Below are 20,534 nucleotides of genomic sequence, written 5' to 3'. Positions count from 1 at the left end.
CTAACGGCCTCAACGAACATACGGGGATAAATGTTCTGTTATGATTAATGATATATGCTATTACCTTTTAAATATATTGGTTATCAGTCCATTTGCATTATCCTGATATATATTCACTATATTATCACTAAGGAGAGAAGACACCCATAGCCATGGGGTAGCCTGCACTCATACATGTATGTTATGTTATACTGATTATTGTTATTTTTTCTTCATATTTATGTGTGTTTTTTGAGTATTCTGTTATCATGTTTTTTGCACATAGCACAAGTGTACGCCAAGGGTTAAACCCAGTCCACTCTCAGTACACCTGGATCTCCAGGTGGTTCTGATTAGTGAACTGGCAGCATCACACTGCTACATGGGGGGGGAGTGGTCTATGTGAACGCCCTCCCACGTAAGTTACACAGGGGGTATTTAATGGGGTAGATGTGAAGTGTATATTGAGCCTGATGAAAATGCACCTGCATTGAAACGTTGCTGTTTGTCTCAATAAAGATATTGGAAATTTACAAGTTTGGAGTGTCGCGTCATTACCCCACAGAAGTCTACATTAAAAGGACGAAGGCAACCAACCAGCAGTTTATTTGGAGGTCGTGCCCGGCCAAACATACAAGTTATATATATATATATATATATATATATATATATATATATATATATATATATATATATATATATATATATATATACATACATACACACACACACATACATAACATACATATACATACATATACATACACGCACATCTACAAAAATAGAGGAGGCGCCTGATAGTGTAATATCGTTTTTAATCAAAAACGTGTGCAACAATGTTAAAACTATTTTGCAGAAAGTAGTGCCCGTACCAAGGTCTCCCTCTGGTGTGGGCTGGCTACCACAAGATTTTACAATAAACCACTGGCAAGACAGCTCGCATAGATGGACTCACCGGATCCTCAAGATCTCCACATGCTCTCCCGGCTGGCTGCGACTTAGTGCTCGGCGCACACACCCGGCAAACAGCTCGGACCACCAGCAGCGTCTCCAGCAGCAGAGTAGCGTCACACAAGCCACGCCACTACGCGTTTCATCACAGGACTTCGTCAGTGGGGTGGCCTGTGTGACGCCGTGCTACCCCTTTTATCCTAGACAACTCTGCACATTTGCATACATAATATAAAATACAAATTACATAAAAACACTAATAGCGCTCCCTCTTCTTTAACTATGGGGCATATCAGCGATTTATTGCATTGCTATTACAACAATTAAAACATATGTTTAAAAACTCTTAGGGAACAGTGCCAAGTCGAAGCAGGTTAATTTGTCGGCATGTCCTTAATCAAGGAAACCAGGTGTTTGCCGTTTAGGTCAATAGAAAGCTTTATATGAGGAAATTTAGAGACATTGGGGCAGATGTATGAACCAGCGTTAAGTGCAGAAATGCACTTAACGCTGGTTAACTGGGGGGGAATACGATTTTCCTAATTTATTACTAGCGCACCTAACCTGCGCTAGTGACAGCCCACCAAGTTACGCTCGGCGGGGCTGTCCCCTGCAATCCCCTAGTGTTTAGCGGCTGGGGCGATGTATTAACAGCCGCCCAGGCGTTAATTCGCCCCGGCCAATTCGCCAGCCCTGCTTCTGGCTCGGGCTGCGCAGGAGATCTTGCGTTTTTTGCGAGATCTCGCGCATGCCCATTAGAGCCGGACAGGGGGGGGGAGCGCACTGAGCATGCGCGGGACGCCGGGGGAGCCGATAAGGAGAGCCGTTAACGCTGGGCATAACAGCTCTCCTTATCGGCTTGCAGGGCGTTAATACATTAGAAAATAATGGGTGCCTGCTTCTCCTCGTTATGCATGAGAAGCGGGACCCGTTATTTGAGAAGCGCTAAGGGGGCAGATGTACTAAGCCCATTGGGGCAGATGTACTAACCGCCCCCTTAGCGCTTCTCAAATAACGGGTCCCGTTACTAATATAGATATATATAAAAACACCGATATACCAGAATTAGTATGACATATACATACAAATAAAGTTAAAAAGGATTAATGAATGGCGTAATTTCATAACCCTCATTTAACCCTGAGGGTGCTAATGAATTCATTTTTAGAATCCAAAAGTTCTCGCGTTTTAAAATATATTTGTTGTGAACTCCGCCTCTTTTTCCTTTCAATACCAGTTCCACCCCTTTAAAAGTAAGAGAACGCGGGTCACAATTATGACATTCCTTAAAATGTCTTGACACACTGAGGTTAAGTACTCCATGTTTAATATTTCTCAGGTGTTACGGTATTCTAATTTTAAGACACCGTTTTGTCTTACCTATGTAGTTTAAACCACACCTGCAAGTTATAAGATAAACTTCATATATGGAATTACAATTAATAAAATTCATAACTTTAAAGTCTGTGCCATCTATTGTTGATCCTTCTCTCATATATGGACACACTTTACAATTATTACAGGGGACACTTCCCATAATTGAAAGAAAAGTATAACTACAGGGTTTATTCTTTATACTTTCTAGCTGACTTTTGGAGACTAATGATTTTATTGTCATTTCTGTAGACAATCCTAGGAAAGTCTGGTATGTGGCCGGCCAGGACTGGGTCTAATTTAAGGACATTCCAGTGTATTCTAAAGATCTTACTGATCTCCTTTTCATGGGTATTATATTGAGTGATGAACATTACTTCCGAAGATTTAGTGGCATTGGGCCAGATGTATCAAGCTTCACAAAACGATAAGGTGGAAAGTGATAAACAACCAGACAATCAGCAACCACCTGTTATTTTTCAAACCTGGCCTGTGACATGACAGGTAGGAGCTGGCCCATTATCTATTATTGGAGAGGTTTCGTTTTTAGTTATAAGAAGTTGTTCTCTCTCAAGGAGTATAGCTCCATTTAAAGCCCCCTGGACAATACATTGAGGGTAGCCCCTCTCCATAAACCTATTAATGTAGACATTAGCTTGTTCCTCAAAGGCTTTATTACTAGAATGGTTCCTCTTTAGCCGAAGAAACTGAGAGAATGGTATATTGTTTTTCCAAGCCCCATAATGACAGCTTGTATAGTCAAGGTAGCTATTTGCGTCTACATGTTTAAAAAACGTAGATGTTTGTATTCTTAACTCACTGGGAAAGTTTTCGGAGCTAAGAACAATATCCAAAAATTTTATTTTTGACTTCTTAAGGTTTGATGTGAATTTTAGATTATATGTATTTCACATTTAAGGTGTGTATAAATTTTATAAAAGTCTTGATCACCTCTCCAAATGATTATTACATCATCTATGTTACATTTAATTAAGACGATGTCTCGTTTTAGTTCATCATTTAAAACGTTACTTTCCCATTCAGCCATGTAAATATTGGCGAGGCTAGGGGCACATATCGTCCCCATCGCCGTCCCGCATGTCTGCAGGTACCATTCTCCAAGGAAATCAAAATTGAAGTAATAAAGCACTACAAGTGGTAACACTGTACTCAATTTAAAAACATTTACTGATGCCATGCTCCCCAGTGGCAATTAAGTCCACATATAAACAGTAACAGTTTAAATAAACTGTAGCAAATTGAAGGGATATTGCATGTATCAGAATACATTGCACACATTTTTCAGTTTAAATGAATGCACAATAAATACCTCACATAGAATTTCCCAATAAATATTAGTCTAATCTCAAGACAAAAACCTTCATACAAACCACACCAGAGAAGACAAAAAGGACATTGCCGTTTTTATTGTGACACACATTTGTATGTTTATTTGTACACAATTTTCTCATATTTCACAAATGAGACAGTTTAAAAAAAAATATCATTAAAGATTTGATATTTTATTACCTTCTCAACTTACCTCTGTGCGCCAACAAAAAAGACACTCTTTTCTTTGCCCTATATTAAGGTCCATACACACTGGGTGACTCAGCGTGTTTGTACAGTAATCATGTCAATCACCGCTGCAGGGAAAGCCGCTCAGTGCATACACACTGAGCGGCTTTCCCCCTGCCCGGCACCGACGGAGGGGGGGGGGGGGGGGGTTGCATAGCGCAGAGCTATGCAAAGCCGTTCTCAATGCAGCTCATCTGCTGGTAATACCAGCAGATGAACGGCTTTCCCGGCGATGATGCCGGAGCCCGCAGCAGCACTCGTCGCTGGGGCATACACACTGAGCGGCTTTGAGCTGAAAGCCGCTAAAACAGGCTGTTTTGAGCAGCTTTCAGCGCAAAGTCGCCTCGTGTGTATGGGTCTTTACAGAGTGTGCTTAAGTACCAGTATACAGACATGTGCAAGAAAAATGACAGACAATCCCGCACAGGTGATTGTATGACAATTAGTATCCGACCGATGTACCAACACCTGAGGTGCTATAGTAAAGATAAAACATGGAATTGAATGGAACAGGGACATACTGTATATCCATAAATTTGAGAGACATAAGATTTAGATGCAGTATTTTGAGTTACCAACATGCTACAACTATTCTGCTGGAAATGGACTAGACCAGGCATGTCCAAAGTCAGGCCCGGGGGTCAAATGCGGCCCGTGCTGTCATTTCAAGTGGCCCGCAGCCTCCAGCTGGAAGAGCATCAGATGTGGGAAGCACTGAAGGTGGGGCCCCGGCGAGCGCGACTTTACCTTGCTGTCTGCTGCAGTGAGGAGGTGCCGGCCACCAGTCAGATGTATTTAGCATCCTACCCCTGCTGCTGCAATCGAATATCACCCTACTCCACAATAACAGTGACCGCAGTTTTCGGGAGGTGGGCTGCAAGGGGGAAGCTTGCTCCCGTAACATGCAGAGTGGAGGAGGGTGGCAGCGGGAGCCCAACCATCTCCTGTCCTTGCAGTTCCTGCTTTGCCTCTCCATCCTCTGGCTCACACAAGGGGCTTGGTAACATACAGAGAAGGGAGGGGGCAGGCAAGGGCACATACATTCAATGGGGGCAGAGTGGGGGACATACAGTGAAGGAGGGTCAGGCTGGGGGACATACAGTGAATGGAGGCAGAGTGGGGTACATAGTGAATGAGGGTCATACAGCGAGTGGGAGTCATACAGTGAAGGATGGTCAGGCTTGGGGACATACAATGAATGGAGGCACTGATGGACATTAAGAGAAGGGAGGCAGGCTGGGGGACCTAGTGAATGGGTGCAGAGTGGGGAACATACAGTGAATGGGGGACAAACAGTGAAGGCGGGGCAGGCTGGGGGACATACAGTGAATGGGGCAGGCTGGGGGACATACAGTGAAGGGGCAGGCTGGGGGACATAGAGTGAATGGGGGCAGAGTGGGGGACCATTCTGGTGTGATTAATGATTCAAAGAATGTCAGGCTGAATGGTCGGCCCCCACATATTTACACTTCACCAAATCTGGCCCTCGTCGCAAAAAGTTTGGACACCCCTGGACTAAACAATTGGTAAAGTGTCAATCATTGTTTAACAGGGGAGTTCCTGAGTAACACTCATCTTTGATTAGTAATCAGGGTTAATAGGAGAACAGCATACCTTACAACAGTATTCACAAAATATGTTACAAACTTGCATCCCAAGTGAGAAATTGTACTAGTTGCTATTCATGTTAAATTAGTTTTTAACAGCGATCTAGAGGCAGCAGGTAAAAGACAGATATTCATTGAGACCAAGTGGTGATACAGTTTTCAGGAAATAAAGAATAAATCCACTGGGCTTCTTTGCGGCGAAGCTCTTTACCTCTGTCACCACCACTCTTGTTCATTGGTACGTGGTCAATTATTTCATATCTCAAGGACAAATTATGTTTAACCTGGCAAAAATGTTTTGCAACTGGCTGTTCATTGGTTTCCATGACGTTGCCTGTTTAATTGCGCTACGGTGTAGGGCCATGTGTTCCTTAAACTGACGAGTGGTTTTACCCACGTACATCAATCCACATGGACAGCATATGTAGTAAATTACATGAGTGGTTCTACATGTAAGTAGATGTTGGAAAGTGCTCCCTGATTCCAGGTAAGTGCAGCCCAGACATTTATATACCCCTGTTTTTTTGTTAGGAAGTTGGCATGCTGTACATAATCCCTAACATTGCAACCTCTTTGCTAGCATGGCATGAGTGTGCTAGCTTTTAGTTCAGTAATCATGGTATCTGTTTGTATAAGTGGCCAATATTTCCTTCCAGCCTCAACTAGGTGTTTACTGGTATGCGAGTATTAACCCATATCGGGGATTGCCGTCTAGTTTTTTCAACCTTGGATTCCTCCAGCAGTTTATCCCTGGGGATTAAAGATGCTTTAACTCAAGCATCTCTCATATGCCTACTGGTATAACCCCTCAAGGAATTTCACTGTCATGCGGTCTAAATGTTTGTCAGTGTCTGCTTCATTGCTGCAGATCCTCCGTACTCGTAAAAATTGTGGAATATGGGAGAAACTTTTTATATATATTTTTTCTTAAATTAACAGTTTTTATATAGCGCACGCATATTCCGCAGCACTTTACAGAATATATTTGAACATTCACATCAGTCCCTGCCCCAGTGAAGCTTACAAGCTATATTCCCTACCACATGTACATGCACACTCATCATTCTAGGGTTAATGTTTGATAGGAGCCAATTAGCCTACCAGTATATTTTTTGAATTTGGGATAAAACCGGAGTACCCGGAGGAAAACTATGCAAGGTAAAAAATCGCGTTGGTCGCATCGCATGCGACCAAAAAATTGCATGCGATGCGACCGACGCGATTACCGCGATTTTACATAGGGAACAATGTTAAATGGCCCAATTGACACCCTCAAGTGTGAATTGAGTGAATTGAAATGGCCTCCCCAATTGTTAATGCAACCCCACGATCAACGTCAAACCGAAGTGTGGCGAGCGGCGGCGGTACGCATCCTCCGACCTTTTCATACCCCCACTATCCACGTGGAGTTGAGAATAGAAAGTGTGGCGAGCGCAGCGAGCCCCGCGAGGAGACGCGGATACCTTCACAGGTATCCGCGTCCCCTCTTGGGCTCCACAGGTATCCACATCCACTCGCCACGCTTCAGGCATGGTGGCTCGCTGCGCTCGCCACACTTTCTATTCTCAACTCCACGCCGACGTGGATAGTGGGGGTATGAAAAGGTCGTAGGACGCGTACCGCTGCGCTCGCCACGCTTCGGGTTGATGTTGATCGTGAGGTTGCATTAACAATTGGGGAGGCCATTTCACACTTGAGGGTGGCTATTTGGCCTCTGTGGGCCATTTAACATTGTTCCCTATGAAAAATCGGGTCAATTGGGTCATTGAACATTGTTCCCTATGTTAAATCGCGGTAATCGCGTCGGTCGCATCGCATGCGATTTTTACATTTTAACATGTATTTCTATGTGAAATCGCGGGCATCGCATCGGTCGCATCGCATGCCATTAAAATGGCATGCAATGTACATGCGATGCCCGCCGTTCTAGGTAGAGTACCAAAACAGGTTTATTTGCCTCAATGTTTCGGGGGTAGCACACCCCGCCATCAGGGGGAAAGGTAAACAATGGCATGTATTCAATGCCGGTGCGAGCGGCCGTGAGGGGGTTAAACAGCGTGGATTGCTCAAAACCAGCGATCCTCGCTGTTTAACCCCCGAGCCGGCCGCTCGCACTATGCAACGCTCTGGGGAAATCCTCACCGTCACAGGACGGCGAGAATTCCCCAAAAGAGCGAGACCCGCGGCTGCTGCAGAAAACTCGCAGTTTTTAGCCGCGGGTCTCGCTGCTTCTGGAGCCGCATCCACCAATTCCCCCTTGCTCAAAAAACGGAGCGAGGGGGAATTGCGGATGCGGAGGCTGTGTTGAATGCTGTCAGGGTGAGTGGTGACAGCGAGCAGGAAGCCCTGCTCGCTGTCACCACTCGCAAACAGCATTGAATACATACCAATGACACCTAGTAGTAGTAGTAGTAAGTTTATTTATAATGCGCCACAAAGTGTCTGCAGCGCCGTACATAGCAAACAAAAAAAACTAATTACAAGGTAACGTACAGGGTGTGTTGATAAAATAGAGCATAAATAGGGGTATAGCTGGTAGAAATAAAATCAGCATCAGTTCTGAAGTAGGCACCTTATGTACCAACGCCCCGGTCTGCATCCGCCGCCCTCCACGCCTTGCAATCACGGAGCTGCCGTCAGCTGTGCTGGCGCCACCAGATGACATCAGCAGTCTTGGGACAGCTGATGTTACCAAGCAACCCATAGCGTCATCTCCGTGTCACAGGCAGGGGGCGTGCGTTAGCAAACAAACCGGCGTCTGCACACAGGTACATTAATACATATAACATAATGAAACTGAAATGACAGACACTTATAAAATCAATATAAAAACTAAACAAGTGAGCATGAAATCAAGAAGCTTGAAAAGCAGTAAGTAGTTGCACATAAGAATCATCACATCAACATATTCCACACTATTCTCTCATTTAAACCTTTTGGAGACACTGTATTTAATTTGTGTATCCACATAGCCTCCAACTTCAATAATTTTTTGTTACGATCTCCACCACAGACATGATCTATAATTCGGTATCTCAGCGTACATAGCTGGTGATTATTCTGCATTAAGTGCACCGCAACAGGCTGGTCATTTGGATTCTTTGCTAATTAATGGCCTATCTGTGGAGTGCCATGTGTTCCTTACATTTCCTAAATGTTTTACCAACATAATAGAGAGCATATTATGAGTACACCACAAAAAAACGGGAGACACACGTCAAAACATGGCTGATCTTATATTTGAAGGCATTCTGGGTGTTTGAAGCAGTTGCCCGCTATCAAAAATCCACAAGTTACACAATTAGGGCACTTGTAGCACCCAGGCTTCATTAAAGACAGGTTAGGAATATTATTAAAACCACTAGTCAGAATGGACTAATAAATCTCAAAGATTTTTAACCCGTTTGGAGCACGTTAGTGGTGGAACAGGAAACCTATTGACAGAAATGCCCTTTTGCAAGCCACAAGTCACCATCCAGATAAATTAAATGCCAATCTGCTGGTTTCCCAGTTGCGCAACAAAACGGGGACACATCAAGCTGAAGTACAACTGAAAGAGTGTACAGAGCGTTTTAAAGGTACGGGGCTATAAAACAGTGGACATCCATAGAAGTTTGACTAAGGCCAGGAAGATTGTTGCAAATCCAGATACCACAAGGAAAACCAGCATTGACAATGAATGTATGACGCTCGTCATGAAGTGCAACAGTGGGTATGGCAAGGTCACCAGTGCGATCAGAAGGCAATGGGCTATATTGGCGACAGACTCCGCCTTTAAAACAGTGACAAATGCTCCTCCACTAATTGAGGCCAAAATCTTAAAGATATGCTTTTATGTCCTAATATGCATCCCACATCTGGAGGTGGAGGGTGGCTGAAGAAAAAAATAGGCTGTTTTAAATGTCTGAAGTGCACGACCTGCAGGGCTCTGATTACAGGAAGCACATTTTGCCATCCACATTCTGGTCTTCAAATACATATACAGCACCATCTAGTCTGCACCATGGATCATGTTGTGTACATTCTGAAGTGCCCATGCGGGCTTATGTACGTGGGCAAAAATTATAGACTTTTAGGGAGAGGATGAAATCAGCATCGCTCCTCGATTAGACCCGCTTAAGCTACATCAGTCACTTATAGTCTATAGCTGCCCACTTTCTCAAAATGTCATGCCATGTCATATATGATCATTGATTAGGTGCCACCCCTGGAGAGAGGAGGTGATCGAGGCCTCTTGCTCCTGAGGAAGGAGGCGAGATGGTTCCTAAGATTGAACACTATTGCCCCGAAGGGACTTAATGGCAGGTATTCAATGCTCTGGGCGAGTGGTGACAGCGAGCAGGGCTTCCTGCTCGCTGTCACCACTCACCCTGACCGCATTCAACGCAGCCCCCTCATCCGCCAATTTCCCCTCGCTCCGTTTTTTGAGCGAGGGGGGAATTGGCGGATGCGGCTCCAGAAGCAGTGAGACCCGCGGCTAAAAACTGCGAGTTTTCTGCAGCAGCCGCGGGTCTTGCTGTTTTGGGGAATTCTCGCCGTCCTGTGACGGTGAGTATTTCCCCAGAGCGTTGCATAGTGCGAGCGGCCGGCGCGGGGGTTAAACAGCGAGGATCGCTGGTTTTCTGCAATCCTTGCTGTTTAACCCCCTCGCCGGACGCTCTCGCACCGGCATTGAATACCTGCCAATGAATTCAACTATTTAAGTGTCTTTCTGTAAAATGGTATCTAGTGTATTGAAGAGATAATACAGTACAGTTACGGATGTAATAGAATACACATTTGTGTGTACATTGCACCTCGCAAAAATACATATGTTCTAGCTGTTTTTATATTTAGTGTTTGGTTATTAGTTAATTTTGGGTGGGCTCTAATATGTGGACTTTGAATGCTTCAGGTGAAGTAGATAAACATATTGTATTTGCTACTCTAGCTATAGATAAGCTATAACTTGCTTAGTCTATTTTGATCATAGGGGGCAATCTACAATCACTGTTTTTGTGGAGGATTCTGTACCTGACGTAGTTTACATAATAGTACAAAAGGGCACTGATGGTGTATATTTTTGATGGCCAATAGGAGAAAAAATTGCATAGCTAGTTATACAATATATTTGATAAATGGATCACAGGCATGTATGCGTTAACACTAGGCTATGTGGGCTGTGAGTCTTCCGCGTTCCATGATGGGATGACGCTCATCAATTTATGTTGCCACAGGAGGTAGAAGTGACGATGGAGAGGTCTCTTCCGGCAGGTGGAACTCACTCCGGGCCACCAGGAATATACAGTGCGGTGATGCTGAGCAATATGTAAAGTTAACAAGCTGGTCTTCATAGGGAGAGTAAATGAGCAAGTTGAGAAACAGAGGTAGCACTTCCTGTTACTGAAGGGGGAGTGGCTGCATTGTTCACTGGTTGGCATTTAAAGGTCCACATGGAGCCAGGGGTAGTTTCACACTGGAGAAGGCAGGAAAGGGGGTCTTGTAAAAGGTACGTCACTGGATCAAAATGCTGACCTTAAGCCCACTGTCACGTACAGCATGATTTCAGTGGTATGTACCAATAAAAGTTGCCTCTGAAAGCAAGTCCGGTAAGTGCCTCCATTTTATACCTACACAAATTTGGAAGTACTTGAATACACTGGGACTTTTTGGCGGATGTTACACTATTAGGAGAGTGCTGTCCTCACAACAGACAGACACACACCAGTTTTGCCACTAGTGTTATTATATTGTTATTACTATATTATTTTTATAATATAGATATACTACTTATCACTTACTTTCAGCTCACAATCTTCATTCACAGCAAGGTTACTGGGTTTCAAGTCCTGCACACAAAAAATACAGAAGTTCAATGAGATAAATATTTACGCTGGTGTAAATTGATATTCAAGATAATTATAGTGAAAAAAATCTCTATGGGTTATATCTTCAAATGAAAGCCAACACAATCTTGAACTGATGCCTCAATGATACCGCTTTCACATCGCAAAATGCTGGACCGCATCAGGACTTTAAAACTGTTCAGTCCCAATGCAACCCTGCATTTTGCTTCTTTCTGGCCACCTTCAGCGAACCAGCAATATTGCTGGTTCGCTGACCTCATGCGCTTTACCCGGTAAACTTCTTCACACTCCACAGCAACCTGGAGAAGAGCCCTTCTTTTTTTATCGTTGCGGAAGGACAGGTTCCTGGACCTGGTAAGCCCTTTCAGATTGCACCTACGGTATTACCAGGTCAAACTGGCAACAAATCAGCATTAATCCTCTAATTAGGTGCAATGTGAAAGCGGTACGAGTGAAACATAGCGCACGTGTAAACTGTTAACAGAAAAAATGGTTCTTCAATATAGAGGACTATGGTAATGTTTATGGTCTAAAGAAAAACTGGTTTAACCCCTTCACTGGTAATCCCGAGAATTTTCCGGGCTATGCCTTAATGGCCAGACTGGCAAGCCCGGAAAATTCTCAGGATTCCCAGGGTTTAGCGCAGGGCAGCGCTGCTGAACTCAGCTTGTTTCAGCACTGCCAGGCTCCCTCTCCTCTGCCGCATCTACCCCCCCTCCCCCACGGCTGATGTATTACAGCCTGTGGCGCCGGTTTCTGAAATGCTGGGTTGCCGCAGGAGGGCCGGGTAGCGGCTGATTGACGGTTCAGTGGCGCTGACACAGTGGCGGGGACACAGCTGTGGGTTTTTTTTGGGGGGGGGGGGGGAACGCACCCCCAAAAAAAAAAAAAAACACACAGTGGGGAGTGCTCCCTAAAAAAGAAACACCACTAAAGGGGCTTAAAGTCCCAGTGTTGAGTGATATATTGTACAGTGAGATAGGAGTTTCAAATAGGGGCAGGTTTGTGTTATAAAGTAGTGTAAAGTGTCTGCAACCATTAAGCTCCTAAAAATGTAATGAGATTAGAGCAGTGGTTACCAAACTTTTTTAGAATCACAGCACCATCAGAATTTTTTTCACTGCACCCCTAGGTCAAAAATGTTCTTATTGAGAAAGCAGAAAAAAAAAAGTTAATTGGGTTTCTTTCTCATCATTTGGGTTAGGAATGTCACTTATGTGGTAATGTATTTACAGTTTCTTATATAGCGCAGCAGATTCCGATGCACTTTCCAATTGTAATAGTCAAGATTCACTTCTGTTTGTCCACATTTGCCTTATATAATTTTAAATGGTCATGCTCCACCGAACTATGGTCTGAGTAGTGTTGAACGTAGACTAAATTATTCAATGAATCTGATACAAACAAGCCCAGACCATGTTAGAAGGGATCCAGATGCTTAACTGGACATTGAACTTTCCACTGAAAACAAGAACGGTGTGTGCGTGGGGGGTGGTGGTGGTGGTGTCAGGCAAAGAGTGACTGCTCTGGTTGCGGAGAAACCTAGCTCTACAGGAACTTCCTGTAGGAACTGAAGCTTTAATAAGTATCAATACATTTAACGGATACATTAATATATTAGTAAACATTTGAGTATTCATTGACCCCAGTTATAAATACTGTATATTCATAGCACAGTACCAATACTTACTCGATGGATAATATCAGCTGAGTGAATGTACTGCAATAAAGACAAAATGTAAAAGGTCAACCAAAGCAGAGATTACACAATTATAATGTATAAATTGTTAATGCTAAAACATGATTTTATAGTAGAATAACATATACTGAGGAACTAAAACTTCAGTGACTCAATGGTATGACTTAATCAGAATAATAAAGCTAAGATAACCTTATAACCATCATTAAAACAGGATTTTGGTACTAAATGGTAATCCCTTTCTCTGAGTCAATAGGGTCTGCTGGAGAAACACATTACACTAGTGTGGCTTAAAGATAGGTATGTGCAGGTAGGCATCCTTGATATCCAAGTATACCAAGAACTCCCTCTGCTCTAGGCCCACAATCAATGATCGAGGGACTCCATTTTTAACCTAAAAAGCCCCAGGAAGATATTGAAGGACTTTAAATTCAGAATGGGACGAGATGAGCCATCTGGCTTCAGAACCACAAATATTTTATTTAAATCCTGTGTTTTGCTGGGTGGGAGGAGCTGGACCCCCGCAATACTCAACTTTTGAATTGCCACCTGTAAGACCAATTGACGGTTTGGTGAAACACTGTTCTTGAGGTTGGAACGCTAATTTCAGCTTGTAACCGTAAAGGATTACATCCCTGACCCAAGCATCAAGACCCTCTGCGAGTCTTGTTCCCAACCCTGGGATCCCCCAGGTGAGAAGGAAACCTGTCATGTGGACGGTTTGGCACAATGGCAGCATCTGAGTGGGAAGCTGGACCAGAAGAGCATCCACAACCTCTGGAACCTCTAACTGCTGAGTTGAAAGCACCTCTGGGTTGGCCACAAAATCTGGACTGTGCCCAAAAGAAATGAAAAGGGCAGACCTGTGTAAGTTCCTCAATGAGGAGGAGGAGGAGGAGGAGCTGCTGAGCGCACAACGTTGTCTAGCCACCAGTGATCTGTGGAGATCCAATTCAGAGCCAAAAAGAGCATCCCGTAAAAGCCAGATATTCCACTCCTAGATTAGATTCTGTATCTGCCAGCCATTGGCAAAGTCAAAGAGCACAGCAAGCGGAGACAGCCATGGCAATGATCTTAGAAGCAGTCAGCCCCACATACCAGAATGCTTCCCGAGATAATGAGCTGCTTTTCTGTCCTAACCACCTTGAAGACTGGCTTATAAAATTGTACAGCCCAGGTTTCAACTGCCTTGTACACACAGGAACCGCATAAGGTTGGTTGAAGTGAAAAACCTGCAGCTGTGTAAACCGATTGAAGGATACCCTCCAGTTTTCTGTCAGAGGGGTCATTCAGGGTAGTTGCTCTTTCTTTGAGAGGACAGCAGGACATGAAGAATTGCAGGGGGAAACGCGGCAAGATGCTAGTGTCCATCTAACTGGCTAATGTTCTGTACCTGACAAAAGGCACTAAAATGGTCCGGTGGCAACTGTCTTCGCTGAGAATATCTGGCATAAGCCCTTACCTGCCATAAACTAGGAGACCCCTGGAGAGCCCCCTTGTAGATGGACTGAGCCAAGCTGAAGATTCAAACAAATGTATCACCAGGCAGGTAAAAGTACCAAAAGCCTTCCCATAGTAGGTCAGAAATCCTATGCTCTACATCTTGGTCTTTAGACTGGAGCATCTTTAGTGGAAGAACCCACTGATTTGCAAAACAAGGTGTCATTGGAGACATGCATGGTTACACTAATTAATCACATTCTATTTTACATAGAACAGCACACAGAAATAAAGAGATCCTGATCTATTCAATTGTAAGTGGATGGAATTCAGGCTAAAGAATAACCGGATGAGGAGTCAGACCCATCTATAAAGCCCAGTAGCATGAGAGAGTGCTCCCTTGTGCACAGTCAATTGTAAAACATACCTATGTATACATACACATCTAGATATACACATCTAATAAAATCAATCTACTGTACAGTTATGGGTTATACCCTCCGCTACCTAGGCCAAATGGTGTAAGGGGGGCCACAGGGTCCAATAACCATCTAGACAAGGACAAAAACAAAATTGTAGAAAGGCTGTAGACAGCCCTAGTAAGCGCCTGGTTATCTCAGACACTAGACCTAAACAAGTTTCTAGTGGGGTATAGAGAAGAGGGGCCAACTACAATTCTAAAGTGCCAGCCCCCCACAAGTCTACACCCATGGTATACTTCAGGGTTCGATTTAAATGAATGAGAGATTTTTTCTCCTTTAACTAAAAGTAATAATCTTAGAAAAGGAGGGGAGGGAAATAGGAGCATACCTTAAGTCCTCGCAAGATTTGATAAATCAAGAACTGCACATGATCATCTGTCAGCTTCTGACATTTCACTATATTGTTAAGGTCAGCTCCCATGAGATGCGTAACCAGGTATCTAAATAGGGAAAGAAACAAAAAAATTGTGAAAGGTCATAAAATCTCCGATCCATTATATTTATTGTACAGATGTGGCATCAGCACACTAGATGTCAGGCAACTTGCTCTAAATTTATTAACACCAGTTATTTATATCACACACTTTGCAGAGAATAACTGTCCAATTACACCAGTCCCTGCCTCAGTGGAGCTTACAAATCTCGACCACACGTGTATATATACACACACACACACACACACACACACACAGTTAAAGCCACAGCAAAATGTTACCCAGGAATGGCCAATCAATCAGAGGCAAATGAGACAAAAAAGTGTGTTATGGTAAAACAAAGTTGCTGTTCGGGTGCCATTTGAATGCTGAACCGGTACCTGAATTAACCCTAACTCGCACCCTTCGCAGGGCCGAATTCGCTGAAAATTGCTTGCACCCCTATCGGAGGTGCGAGCACATTTCAGTGACTTCAGCCCACTGTAAAGTGCGCCCGGTGTTGTGATGATTACGATAATATTGTTTCTTCAGAACCACTTCATGGCATCCTTTACTCTGGGTTTACATCCTATACCCCTGCTCCAGACAGGTAGAGCTTTCTGTAACTCTCCCCATCCCCTACCCAGTGTTTTGAGTGTCTCCCTGTATCAATAATGGAAATCACCAAGGGGGGCACGACTATAGGCTGCCATGGAGTGGTTTTGAAGAAACAAAATTATCGTAAGTATAATTTGCATTTTTCTTTCTCACTCTCCATGGCAGCCTTTACTCTCGGATATACCAAAGGATTCAGGGGTGGAGGGGTAAAGAAAAGACACATAGCCAACTCATGTTTAAAGAATATAATAATTTGATTAGAACACTGCTTGTACAAGCACACCTTTCCCAAAGTGGGAGACAGAAACATCAATATAATAACTGGAAAAAGTATGAATAGAGGACCATGTTGCTGCAGCACAGAGGTCTTTCACAGAGACTTGCACCTTCCTTGCCCAGGAAGTAGAAACAGCAATGTGCCTTTAGCTTCTCAGGAACCTCCAGACCACTTTTCTCATAGACAAAGGCAATTAACTTAGAACAATAACCGGCGCTGATTATAAACAATGACTTGTGTGTAGATTTCCTCTTTAGTCTCCACAAGTCCTACTGGAATCCCAATGGATTTCACTAGTTGGACCACACTGACCTGAGTGTGGGTCCCTATGTACACATAGCGTTTTCTTTGTCCAAAATTCCTTTAGTCACCAATTCACACGTCACAAATAATTCCAACGACTGACCTGGGAAATGGTCCCTATATTCACATAAAGGTATCTTTGGACAAAGTATGTTTCTTCAAAATAGATTCCAGAATCAAACAGCAAGGCACATCAATGGCATAAGGAACCAAACTGACCTGTATATAGGTCCCTATGTTCACGTAGCGTGTTCTTTTAATCGCTCACTCCTTTCTTTGGACCAAATATACACGATAATCGGATTTTCTCCAAAACAGGTTTTAATTTCCAAGTGGATAAAAATACAATAAAATGTAGTAAAAAATGGGAGCTATTCACAGGTATAGACCAATAACACTCTATTGTTCCTCCTCACCCGGAATGAGTCGGAGCAATCTGTGCCTGATGGTAGGGTAGATATCGGCCTCTCCTGTGTCCAGCGTCCCTGTACACCAACGCGTTTCTGACGTCACCGTCCTTCCTCAGGGTGTACTGAGCACATGTCCCTTAGGGGTATATATACCCAAAAGGGTTTGTTCAAGAGGAGGGATTAGCCCTCCCCTCACCATGGTTACACATAAAACCCGGAAAACACAACATCTCTATCGCATATTCCTATTTAAAAAATACATTGCACAAGTCCCTGTCATAATACATAATATCCATCAATTACATAATGCAAAAAGAATAAACACTTTAACCATTATTACACATATTCTAAGCTCTATTATATTTCTGACATTCGTGATTTCCTTTTTATAAGATCCCGCTCCCCACAGCTCACTGTGAGAATCAGAACGCCAGCACTCCGGGATCGGAAGTCAGAGGTCCCTGATACGAGCGACCTGAATGCGGATACACTATCTGGCTTGCGTGTCACCAGGAGGAAGTGACGCGGGCAGACATGAAAGGTCTCATGGATTGGACAGTGGGGAGCGGGATCTTATAAAAAGGAAATCACGAATGTCAGAAATATAATAGAGCTTAGAATATGTGTAATAATGGTTAAAGTGTTTATTCTTTTTGCATTATGTAATTGATGGATATTATGTATTATGACAGGGACTTGTGCAATGTATTTTTTAAATAGGAATATGCGATAGAGATGTTGTGTTTTCCGGGTTTTATGTGTAACCATGGTGAGGGGAGGGCTAATCCCTCCTCTTGAACAAACCCTTTTGGGTATATATACCCCTAAGGGACATGTGCTCAGTACACCCTGAGGAAGGATGGTGACGTCAGAAACGCGTTGGTGTACAGGGACGCTGGACACAGGAGAGGCCGATATCTACCCTACCATCAGGCACAGATTGCTCCGACTCATTCCGGGTGAGGAGGAACAATAGAGTGTTATTGGTCTATACCTGTGAATAGCTCCCATTTTTTACTACATTTTATTGTATTTTTATCCACTTGGAAATTAAAACCTGTTTTGGAGAAAATCCGATTATCGTGTATATTTGGTCCAAAGAAAGGAGTGAGCGATTAAAAGAACACGCTACGTGAACATAGGGACCTATATACAGGTCAGTTTGGTTCCTTATGCCATTGATGTGCCTTGCTGTTTGATTCTGGAATCTATTTTGAAGAAACATACTTTGTCCAAAGATACCTTTATGTGAATATAGGGACCATTTCCCAGGTCAGTCGTTGGAATTATTTGTGACGTGTGAATTGGTGACTAAAGGAATTTTGGACAAAGAAAACGCTATGTGTACATAGGGACCCACACTCAGGTCAGTGTGGTCCAACTAGTGAAATCCATTGGGATTCCAGTAGGACTTGTGGAGACTAAAGAGGAAATCTACACACAAGTCATTGTTTATAATCAGCGCCGGTTATTGTTCTTTTGTATTTGTGACTACGTGTATTGGGGAGTGGTGCTCCTTGAACGAATAACCAGGCAGCGATTATAGGGAGCGCTGTGAGGCCGAAAAAGACCCGTTGTTCAAAGGCAATTAACTGTTTGATCCATCGTGAGATGGTAACTTCCTTGCTCCTGAATGTACACTGAATAGCCGCTTCATTTTCCATATCTCTTATACGCTTTCCAGATAAATAGAAAACGCCCTAAGGACAACTAGAATATGTAATTTCTCTTCATTCTTGTCTTTTGGCTCTGGGAAGGAAGGTAACCACTTCTTGGTTCAAATGGCACTCGGATTGGTTCTAAGCACCGCTTTATTAGGAAATATATTTATATAGGGCTTCTCAGCCCATAACGCTTGCAATTCACCAACCCTCGTAGCTGAGGTATGGCGGTCAAGAAAACTACTTTCTAAGTAACAAATTTCAATGGTATTTCATTCAGAGATTCAAAGGGCGGAACCACAAGTGCGTTCAGAATTAGATTTAGATTACATGAAGCAAACAGTGATTTAATTCTCGGATGCGCTCTCTAAATTGCCTGGCAAAACCTCCTTATTGAACCATCTTTGGACAGATATTTGTCTACCAAAACAATCAATGCGGAAATTTGCACTTTAAGAGTTGAGGCAGCTAAGCCCTTTTCAAAGCCTTAATGCAGGAACTGCAAAAAACATGGCATTTTAAGTTTTTCAGTTTCAGAATAAGAAACAGACCAGAATATGAATTCCTTCCAAATTCAATAGTAAATATTCGAAACGGCTCTTGCTTTCATATAAAACTGCGCCTTTGTCAGACCCCTTTCTTGAGCAAATAAAGTGACTGAGTGCAAAAAGTGCGCAAATAAATACTTTAAAGCAGCAGGTTCTGATCAAGAGGTGTTATTATAACACCACCTCAAAGAGCAAATGAGAGTACATGAATTAATAAGTCACACTGCGCTGAAAAGGTCCTCCTTATAGTCACCATAAATCAGAATCCTAATTGGAATTAATGAAGTTGACTGGATCCTCCAACATGTAAAAGAGAGAAGTACACAGATAGTGCATAACGTTTAAAAAAAAAAAACACTATTTATTTCAGATGTACACTCACAATTTTGGATGAAGGTAAAAGCATAAGAATAATCAACCCGGGGCAATGACAGGATAATGCAGGTCCAATGGCAGAATCAGTCCAGCTCCGGAACTGGGGGTGCCGTCCAAGGGGGTGCAAAAAATCCCTGTGGTCCAACCGGGTACAGATGAAAGTGGCAAGACACGCCAAACTAGTTTCGGATCACAAAGGATCCTTCCTCAGTAGAGTGTCCTGCCTTGCCACAGCAAGGTATATATACCATTCGGCGTCAATCCCATACTAGTCTTACTTCCGCTTTCCACCGGAAGCAAGAAGTCTGTGCGTTCCACGCGTCAAAGCGTGTGCGTTCCACAGATCATATCCAGTGTGTGCGTTCCACAGATCATCATACAGCTTAGGTATGGGGGTAGAAAAATGTCTGTGCGTTCCACAGGCCGGATTATGACTATAACAACGGCTTGTTGGGACTGTATTCAATGTGCAGAAACGTGCGTTCAAGTGCACAAAATTCTGCATAACTGACATGTATTGGTGCACCGCATAAAATAAGAGGCAATGATTTAAGTGGAAACTCTTATGTAAAACAGTGGAGTTACAAGAAAAAAGCACACATATTAAGAATATACAATAATAATAACATAAATCATATATAAAAACAGATATAGCATCTACATGGAGAGACGGTCATAAAAATACATCAGGATAAAAAATGTTTTAATTCAAAATCACCGTTTAAACCCTTGGGAACAATGGTGTTCAAACGGTGTATCCACCTCATCTCACTCTATGCTAGGCGTTTGTCTAAATACCTTGTACACCATTTTGGTGAATATAATTGGATGCCCCAAAAGTTTGTGATAAAACATTCCTTTGAATTGTGACAGTCCTTAAAATTATTGGAAAAGGTGTGTTAGTCACTAAACCTTTGCAATTATTATAAATATGTTCCGCAAGGCGAGTTTTTAATGGTTGACTGGTTCTTCC

The 20,534-nt window shown here is 43.1% G+C and overlaps 1 protein-coding gene across 2 annotated transcripts in view; it reads right to left on the bottom strand.

Moving 5' to 3' along the window:
* Nucleotides 1–20,534, bottom strand: part of LOC146060190 (mitogen-activated protein kinase 14) — a 96,055-nt gene that overhangs the window by 55,135 nt on the left and 20,386 nt on the right. For both annotated transcript variants that reach the window (XM_083173150.1, XM_083173151.1), the window contains exons 4-6: nt 15,285–15,396; nt 13,026–13,055; nt 11,270–11,317 (exon numbers count right to left, since the gene is read on the bottom strand). In XM_083173150.1, coding sequence (XP_083029276.1) covers nt 11,270–11,317; nt 13,026–13,055; nt 15,285–15,396 — 190 coding nt within the window. The remainder of the gene's footprint in view (nt 1–11,269; nt 11,318–13,025; nt 13,056–15,284; nt 15,397–20,534) is intronic.

Source organism: Crinia signifera, chromosome 2 (assembly GCF_055691185.1).
Source record: "Crinia signifera chromosome 2, ASM5569118v1, whole genome shotgun sequence".
Taxonomy (NCBI): Eukaryota; Metazoa; Chordata; class Amphibia; order Anura; family Myobatrachidae; genus Crinia; species Crinia signifera.
Note: the sequence above shows the minus strand (reverse complement) of the source record. Positions and strands in the feature narration are given on the sequence as shown.